The sequence below is a fragment of the Cetorhinus maximus genome, unplaced genomic scaffold, assembly GCF_964194155.1.
Source record: "Cetorhinus maximus unplaced genomic scaffold, sCetMax3.hap1.1 HAP1_SCAFFOLD_184, whole genome shotgun sequence".
In the NCBI taxonomy this organism is placed as follows: domain Eukaryota; kingdom Metazoa; phylum Chordata; class Chondrichthyes; order Lamniformes; family Cetorhinidae; genus Cetorhinus; species Cetorhinus maximus.
Window position 1 is genome coordinate 722,432 of NW_027596165.1, and position 9,832 is coordinate 732,263.

Consider the following 9,832-nt stretch of genomic DNA (forward strand, 5'->3'; position numbering starts at 1 on the left):
TATATTAACCAAAGGCATTAAGGGATATGGGGCAGAGGTGGGTTTATAGAGTTAGGTCACAGATTATCCACGATCCCATTGAATAGTGAACCAGGCTCAAGGGGTTAAGTGGCCTCTTCTGTTCCTATGCTTTCACCTGTCTTTCAGGGAGTTCATTCCAGATCTTAGCAAGCCTCTGTGCAAAGACATTTCTCCAGTTACAGACTCACTTGCCTACATTACTTTCCAAGAAACCCTCCAGATGGAAGCCTGAAAATGGAAGTTCATTTTGAAGTCCCTATTGGCCATTTTGTCTACTGAATGGACGTTTCTGTCAATTTTCATGCAATTTTAATTTGAAGGAAAGATTTTTGTCTTTTCTGACAATTAGCTCTGTGGAAATTAAGACTTTAGGTAGATCTGTTACAAAACAATGGTTAACAAATAGAGTTCTGGAGTGCATTATGTGCCCTTATATTATGGACTGGGCCTTTCCAGAATGGTGTCGGGGTTGAGGGACTTCAGTTATGGGGAGAGAGCAGAGATGTTGGACTGTTCTCCTTAGAGAAGTGAAGAGAGATTTGACAGGAATGTTCAACGTTATTAAGGGATCCAAAGAGTTAAGTAAGGAGAAACTGTCTCCAGAGGGTGTAACTAGAGGACACTTTTAAAGGTAAAAGACCAGAAGAGAGATGAGGAGAGTTTTCTTTTACACAGCAAATTGTTATGATCTGGAATCCACTGCCTGAGAGAGTGGTGGAAACTGATTCTATAGTAACTTTCCAAAGGAGAATTGAATAAATACTTGAAAAGAAAAAAAATGCTAAGCTGTGGGGAAAGAACAGGGTGAGGGTGGGGCAGGGAATGGGACTAATTGGGTAGAATCTTTGAAAGCGTCAGAATGGTCTCCCATCTGTGTCGCGTGATTCCATGTCACTGTCTGGCATAGAAAGATCCAGTGGCTAGAGTTGGAAAACACAGTTTGTGCATTGGGCCCCACACAGGCAGCAGGTGAAGAGTCTCTCGAGACCAGCGGTGTCTAGAGCAGTTTGTGTGCTTTGATCAGCACTGTTGATTTAGCTTGGCAGCCCAGGATGATACAAAGTGGGGGCTACCTATCACAAAGCTAGCCTGAAGATGTAGATCCAGGTTCTACCTAGTTTAATGTCCTTCTGTAGGTAGTTCTTGGGTAATATCATCTGACTGAATTAACACTGCCAGCGGTAATTATTGACCACAGAGATAAAAACAAAAAACTGCGGATGCTGGAAATCCAAAACAAAAACAGAAATACCTGGAAAAACTCAGCAGGTCTGGCAGCATCGGCGGAGAAGAACAAAGTTGACGTTTCAAGTCCTCATGACCCTTCAACAGAACTAAGTAAAAACTTAGTTCTGTTGAAGGGTCATGAGGACTCGAAATGTCAACATTGTTTTTCTCCGTCGATGCTGCTAGACCTGCTGAGTTTTTCCAGGTATTTCTGTTTTTGTAATTATTGACCATATTGGGAGCGAAATTGAATCCAAGACAACCAATAGATTATTGTGTACATCTTGTTTTAGCTGTGTGACAATTTATTTCATTTAAAAGTACCCCTGGTGAAATTCGAGCAGTGAAGGAGCTACCTGGACGGTGCTTAGGAACCTGGAACTCACTTAGACTGACAGATTCCCTTTTGCATCTATTCCTGTACCTCAGTTTGAATAGGAAACTGAACGGTGCTGCACTAACAGTTGGCACTATCTGCTGCTTCCTGAGGAAAGAAAGGCTTGCATTTGCATAGCACTTTGCACATCCTCAGAACATCTCAAAGCGATTTACATATAACCTAGTGTTTCTCTGAAGTGTAGCCATCTCTGTAATGTATGAAGCACAGCAGTCAATTTATCACATTTCTGTTTGTGGGAGCTTATTGTGTACAATGTCCAGATAGTGTGTTTTAGTGATGCTTATTGAGGGATAAATATTGGTCCAAGACACTGGGGAGGACTCCCCTGCTCTTCTTCAAAATGGTGACCATGGGGGTCTAATGTGGAAAGAGGCAGGAACTAGTCACTTGGGGATGAAATCGTGAACCCTGAGATCCAAATGGAGTTTCAGTCACTCTTCAGTCCGGCCAACTGAAATAACTTGTAACTAAAATATGGTTCTCTGTTTGCAGGAGGGGTATGAACATGATGGTGAGCTTGATGAAGAAGAGGATGATGAAGAGGAGGATGAGGATGACGGTATTATTTGTCTTCTGATTCTTGCTTATTTAGAATTATAGAAATCAGAGGAAGGCCATTTGGCCCATCGTGGCTTTATCAACTCTTTGAAAGATCTATCCAATTAGTCCTACTCCCTCCTGCTCTTTCCCCATAGCCCTGCAAATTTTTCCTTTTCAAGCGTTCATCCAGTTCCCTTTTGAAAGTTCCTATTGAATCTGCTTCCACTTCCCTTTCACACAGCGCATTCCAGATCACAACAACTCGCTGCGTAAAACAATTCTCCTCATTTCCCCTCTGGTTCTTTTGCCAATTACTTTAAATCTGTGACCCTCTGGTTATCAACCCACCCTGCCAGTGGAAACCATTTCCCCTTATTAACTCTATCAAAATCCCTCAAAATTTTGAGCGCCTCTACTAAATCTCCCCTTGACCTTCTCTGCTTTTAAGGAGAACAATCTCAGCTTCTCCAGTTTCTATGTGTAACCGAAGCCCTTCTCCCCTGGAACCATTCTAGTCGATCTCTGCACCCTGTCCAAGGCCTCGATATCCTTCCTAAAATGCAGTGCCCAAAATTGTACCGAGGACGTCAGCTGAGGTCTAATCAGTGATTCGCAAAGACTTAGCATGAACCAAGCGTTAGTTGTAGCCACTTGTTAGGAGGATAGATGGGTCGAGCAGCCAAGCAGAATTATTACGAGCTATAACTTGACATTGGAATCACGCGTTCTGTATCTTGGCACTGAAAACACTTGTGTTATTTTACAGAGGAGGAGGAAAGCACTAAAGGACAGAAGAGAAAACGAGACACAGAGGATGAAGGGGAGGAAGATGATGATTAAGAATCGAAGTGACCTGAAGGACTATTTAGTACTGGATGGGGCATAATGCCCCCCCCCCTCCCCACCCACCCCTCCCTCCCTCCCCCAACCCCTGATCCCTACCCCAGATTGATGACTGTTGGATACCTGCACAGCACTGAATTATCACCAAGCCAGCAGTTGCCAATGTCTTGACATTCCTTGTATTTATAAATGCAGTTAATCCATATTCCAAAACCCACATGGAGTAGTGAAACTGGGTAGAATTTGGTCCAATGCTTTTATGATGTTGGGGTTTCTTAGGTTTCCTGCTAAGACTATTTCCATAGCAACGAGAAGGGATGAGGTGATTTGGATAGTCATGTTCGTAAATGACTGCCTGTTACAGCGAGGTTATAGCATCGATCTTTATGTAAGTCAAAAAGCTTTGTAAATAAAATCTTAAAATTTTTGGTTTGTTCTTCGATATTGCAATACCATTTTGGGTGTTATTTACAAATGCAAGATGTTTCTAAACTAACAGTTTTTGGAAAGTTAATAAATGGTTTCTTTTAAAAAGGCAGTATTCATTTTTACTATCAGTTTCTGGGCAGGCACAATAAGTCGAGCTCTTGGTGGGTTTCATGCGATTGAGTAGCTGAGCTGTGTAGACTAGGGAGACTTGGTTCAACCTCTGGTCTGTGCAGAATTAACCGATCTCAGCCCAGTTGGTAAATAGCAGTGCAGCAACTTGCCTCAGCAGCCCTCAATGGCCAAGGTTCCCTCCTTGTGATTGTTGTTCAGCACCCAGCCCTGCTAAGGGAGCGACCAAGGACAGGAGTGATGCCCAACATGGTCAGATAGTCCCTGTCAAGGCACATGCACAAATAATGGCCACTAGGATGAGATACCTTGGGGTGAACTTCTGCTGTGTAACTCTACAGAACAATGAGTAAATGCATTCGGGAGAGGGGAAGAAGGGGTTAGGAATGAGTAAAACTATTCATAAATCTATCTGTGGATGCCTGGAGATCATTGTATACTTGAGAAGCTATCTCTAAATATCTATGTGCTACTGCCCAAAATGGGACATTCACCTTAGACACAACAGAATTATTCTGCTGTTAATTTACAGGAGACGCCTATTAAATAATAATGGATTCTTCGCGATTACAAGGTAAGCCAATTAATGGACAAACTCTGGGAATACAGTAGCTCTATAGGATGAGCTTCCTCTTGTTCTGTAAAAACTCCCCATGCTTAATCACTATGTTTGGTGTTTTCACTTGCCATGCATGTGAATGAATGCTATTCTGACTAATTGTGGTTATGTTTTCTGAGAAGCATTGTCACTGATTTTTCTTAGTCAGTAGAGTTCATAACTGAGTTTTGTTCACCGCAGTGATAGGTGTGCCCTGGATTTAATGCTTCCACGAATGCCTTTCAATTTCATTCAAAGCAGTTTTAAAACAGCACTGACTGCCGGAAGATAGTTTAGTGCAGCTCGCAGTGCACAATTACTGTCCCAGCGTCGTTTTGCTTTGCAATTTTAAAAGTCTCCAAAATACTGATTTTTGTTTTCTCCAGCAGAATTGAAGCATGAGTCTCAATGTAACAAGCTGAACCTCTCACATGCCAATTTTACCGGGAAGTGCGCTGTGTTGGTAAAGAGTCCAGTGCATCACAGTAATTCATCCTACAGAGAACTTATCACACCCACCAGTTATTGGGGTCTTAAGCCTGTCAGATATGTACTCATGGAAATCCCGACCCTTTTCAGAGGGGGCACCTCACCGTGTCATATTGGCATCGGAGTTAATGGTCTGGGTGGACCTGGAGGAAGGAAAATAGAAAACAATGTACAATGACCTTGCATCCTTAAACAACCTTTGACAATCCGATAGATTGATAATCAGATAAGAGGCATCCAAAATATGTAAACGATCCCGAGAAAGAAACTATGAACAAAGTAGAGGATTTTGCTTTTACCAAATTGAAGCCAAGTGACAAATCTTCCTAAAGTTAACAAAGCACAACTATAGGATGATGCCATTTGAACCCACAAACTAGGAGCAGGAGTCAGCCACTCAGCTCCTCGAGCCTGCTCCGTCATTCAATAAGATCATTGCTGATCTCACTGTAACCTCAACTCGACATTCCCACCTACCGCACCCCCCTCCCCCCTTGCTTATCAAGAATCTATCTAGCTCTGCTTTAAAATTGCCAATCACCCAGGGTTGGTGGGCCTCCTATGGGAGGTTCCTATTGTTCACAATGATCTGATCATTTTTTTCTTGGCCTCTAGAATTAGCTTGTATTTTATTACTTTGGAATGTCAGTACTATTAGAAACTCTTTTATTTCCATAGTGCCTTTGGGTCAAAATCCTGGAACTCCCTTCCTAACAGCACTGTGGGTGTATCTACACCACAGGGACTGCAGTGGTTCAAGAAGGCAGCTCACCACCACCTTCTCAAGGGCAACTTGGGATGAGCAATAAATGCTGGACCAGCCAGCGATGCCCACATCCCATGGAAGAATTTTTAAAAAACATACTTGGGGGACTGAATTTTAATTCTGGGGTCCAGACACTGATGATGTGACCATTTCCAGTTCTCACCCCATCCAGGCCTATGCCCAATGACCAATGTGATATTGGAACGGTTGGTCAATCAGTGGCCAGGGTTTTATGCTGGCTGTCCACTTAGGGACAGTGGGTGGGCTCCTGAGGCTGGGGTCCTATAGGAGGTCCTCCAACCCTGAGTCATTGGCAGCCCACCATCAGTGATGGAAGCTGCTGATGTAGGTAGGAGAGAGTGGGTGTGGGGGGACTCCAGATGGAGAGGCCCTCTGAAAACTGTCAGCTGAGATGGGTTGGGGGAGGGAGGCAGTTTAAAACGTATCTGGACCACTGGCCCCTCCACCCCCCCGCACTCTGCCACTGGGAAGCCACTTCTGTGCATTGTCTGGGCTTTGGCTGCTATGGGTAGCCCATCAGCCAGCCTCAGGCATTGCCTTAAATGGCCCTTTAATTGTTTCAATAGGCTACCACTGCTTGCAAGAGGGTAGCTGTCACTCAGCCTCTTACTCCCACCAGCTAGTTCCAAAATGGCCCAGAGGCGGAAACATGCCGGAAAACTGGCATGTCAGCTGGTGATGGAAATTGCAGCCTCACCCACCTTCAGCCCTGCCCCTTCCCAAGATTGAGAATTTTACCCAGGGTGTCCCAAAGGTTTTACAGCCACTTAACTACTTTTGGTGTAGTCAATGTTCTGATGTGGAAAATTCAGCAGCCAATTTGCACACAGCAAGATCCCACAAGCAGCAATATGATTTAATAATCAGACAATCTGTGTTAGTGGTGTCAATTAAGGGATGGCTGCTGTCCAGGACTTCGGGGAGAACTCCCCTGCTCTTATGGGATCTTTTACACCTATCTGAGAGGGTAGACAGGACCTTGATTTAATATCTCATCTGAAATCAATGCTGCACGGGGAATATCAATCTTGATGATGTACTCGAGCCCTGGAGTGGGATTTGAACCATCTACTTTCTGACAGAGGTGTGTGTGCTGCCCACTTGAGCCACAGTTGACGCCTTTAGCTAATATTTTCTGATGGTCTTGGTCCAGGGTGACGCAGAAACATCTTTGTGTTAAATAGGGTTAATGAGAGATGGAAAAAGTGAAAATCATTTCCCCCCACCCCAAGTGCCTTTGGCCTCTGATAAGCCTGATTTTCAGGTCTGTGATTTCGTATGAATAAAGGGGCAAAATATGCAATTTTTAATGTTTTAAAAAATAGTCTTAAGCTGCTTTTAAAAGAAAAATAATGAGCCTTTGTAAAGCACTTCTTGTATTCTAGGTAAGTTACGAAGAGATATACAAACTAATTACTTACTTTTTTGAGTCTAATCACTGTTATGAAGGCAAATGCACAGAAAGCTCCCTCAGACCTCAAATGAGATAAATGACCAAATAATCTTTTTATTTTATTGACATCGGTTAAAGGATAAATGCCAGGCAAAATTCCACGTTATTCAAAATAGTACCACAGGGTCTTTCACATCCAGCCAAGGAGGCCGAGGCTTCAGTTTAACATCTCATTCAAAAGATACCTTCCCCAGAAGTGTAACAATACTTCAGTAACGCACGGGAGTGTCAGCCTGGGTTGTGTGTTCAGATCCTATAGTGCGATTGAACACAGGCTTCTGTCTCTGGAAATGAGGTGGAAACCAAAATGCAAAACCAAGGTTTTCACAGTCCAGTGGGCATTGCATTGAGACTTCAGCTTTCAATGGCTTTTAAGGTTATTGCAACTCTATTGCAGTTCCTCCAATCGAGGAACTTCCAACTGCAGAGTATGTTGAATGATGGAATGTTTGGGGTGGTGTTGGTGCAGAGGAAGAGCAGCTAACAGTGTCTGCAGGAGTAAAACTGCCTGCTTTTCCTGGGCTTGAGGGATCTGTCCGAGAATATCCCCAAAGTGTGAAGGTATTGTGATTTGGGGGTACGTATTTTGTTGAGGTGGTGTTCAGAGTCTGAATGTGGTCAAACATAGTTAAATTGCACCTTTGGTAATAAAGTTCAATAACCACCACATCACTAAACCCATCAATTCCTGTTTGCTCCTTTATCTAGTTTGATGTTGTTGATTTGCCAGTTGCTTGGCCATGGATCTGGGGCTGGAAATTATTCATTCCCTTTCTGTCTGTTGCCACATGAAGATGGACTGATATTGGGTCTGCCCATAATGTTCACCTCTCACGAGAGAATGACCCACCATATGGGAGTGTAGTGCTGGTAATGAAAGGTTATTGTCCTCATTGTTGGATATGCCCAGGAGAACACTTTGATCTTGATGCAAAATGATAGTGTATGTATGTTTAGTCTGTGCCAAAACTGTGACATTTAAGCATTCTTAAGGAACCTAAAAATTGAGATATCTGAACTTTAGGGAGCGATACTGACAAATACAGATTTTGCAGTTGTCTCCTTTGAAACAAAATCTGAAATCTGTAGGAATTGATTTGCACAGTTTGAAATGAGAGTTGTTCTACTTTTAATTGTGCCTTCTGTTACAAGATACCTAAAACAGCATTGATTATTTGCTATTTGGATTTGTTTGAAAAGTTTTTTGGAGACTTATTAAGGAAGATAACAATGATGGTAAATGACTCATTTCTAAATTTCAAATGGTTATGGTTTAAATTAAATTTTCTGCCAGTCTTCCTTCTAGACTACAATCTAGAATTAATTATCAGGGTTTGAATACCTAACCTATGTTCAAATTGAGTTTAATGATAAATATGAGTATAAGCCCTCCTCACTGCAAAACAACATTGGAAAAACATTTTGGGCAGGATTTTTTTGCTCAGTGTGTGGGTGCGCGCCCAACATGCCTGAGCGTGAAATAAAGCGTGTTGACGTCGGACGAGTGTGCCGATGTCAGTGTGCACTCTCGCGATAGTTCGGTCGGTGGTTGCGCACTGGAGCCAGCAGCGTGCCCACCAACAATTAAAAGGCCTGCTAAGGCCACTATGTTAACAATTGTGCTGAATTTTTCACTGCCCACTCAACCTAATGGTCGGCGGGCAGGCGAAAAGGCCAAGCGGCCTTTGCATTTTTTAGGAAACCTCATCCATGGGCGGAATGAGGTTTCCCCCAAAGCTAATAAAAATAAAATGAAAATTTTACACTTGAATTAAAAACATGTCCCTGCTCATGTGACAGAGTCACATGAGGGAACATGTCTTACGATATTTTTGTTTTGTTCATTAGTTTTTTTAAACAGGGTGCCTCAGGGAGATTGAAGCGCTCTTTTGTGCGCGAAGTGTGCACTAGGCCCACTCGTCCTCCTCCCCCAACTGCACAGGCAGCACTGCCGCTCGCGTTCCATGCTGGGCAGGCCTTAATTGGTCTGCCCGTGTAAAATCGCGGTACAACGCCGATCACGGGCGGTGGTCAGCTTCCCGACAGCCCCTGCCCTCCCCTGCCAAGCACCCCTGCCGAGGGCAAAATTCTGCCCCATAGATGGGTTCAAAAGTAGATTCCCTTAAGGAAAACCTAATCAACTCTCTAACAGCTAATGAATGCAGGTTCGCCAGGAATTTTGGAATATGCTTACACTGAAGCTGTTTATATTGAGAAACTCTTGGACAGTATGAGCAAAACGTGCATGGAGGATATTACGAAAGAGTTAAGTTTTTAAAAATGTATTGTGAAATTGGGACAGAGAAAGTGTTTTTCAGTAAAAATCGTTTTATCTTTTCCGGTTGCTGATGCTTAGATTAACTTGTGCTTGATTATCTTCATTTATCAACTATAAGCAATTTAGTAAATTGAGGGTGTGGAACTTTTTATTTAACTTTGCACCGACTTTACAAAATTGAGTTAATCAACAGGTAAGTTGGAGGGATATATTTATGGTTTGAAAATGGCAATTGACTGAGCCCTGCCTTCAAAGAAACACACCATGTCCACGCGATTCCCAGTTGCATGGCTTATCTTAATTGCGATATGTACAGGAAGGCATTATTCGATGGAGGAGTATTACTGCAGGTTTCTGCAGATAAAGATGTAATATAATCACCTCAAACCAAAAGGGAGGAACATGGAACATAAGAACACAGGAAGAGGAGGAGCCTATTCGGCCCCACGAGCCTGTTCCGCCTTTCAAATGAGATCATGGCTGACCTGTGACCTTATTCCATATTTACTTCATCTTTACCCCATGTTACGAAAATACAAACTAGGAGCAGGAGTAGGCCACTCGGCCCCTTGACCCTGTTCTGTTATGGCTGATCTGATTGTAACCTCATCCACATTCCCACCTACCTCCAATAACCT

The 9,832-nt window shown here is 43.1% G+C and overlaps 1 protein-coding gene across 3 annotated transcripts in view; it reads left to right on the plus strand.

Annotated features, from left to right (window-relative positions):
- anp32b (acidic (leucine-rich) nuclear phosphoprotein 32 family, member B) overlaps positions 1–3,565 on the plus strand; it is a 51,505-nt gene extending 47,940 nt beyond the window's left edge. For all 3 annotated transcript variants that reach the window (XR_013574238.1, XM_078534985.1, XM_078534984.1), the window contains 2 exons: positions 2,141–2,207; positions 2,955–3,565. Coding sequence is in view for 2 of the 3 variants with exons in the window: in XM_078534985.1 (XP_078391111.1) it covers positions 2,141–2,207; positions 2,955–3,028 (141 nt within the window). In the remaining variant the exon portion in view is untranslated. The remainder of the gene's footprint in view (positions 1–2,140; positions 2,208–2,954) is intronic.
- The last annotated feature ends 6,267 nt before the right edge of the window (positions 3,566–9,832 follow it).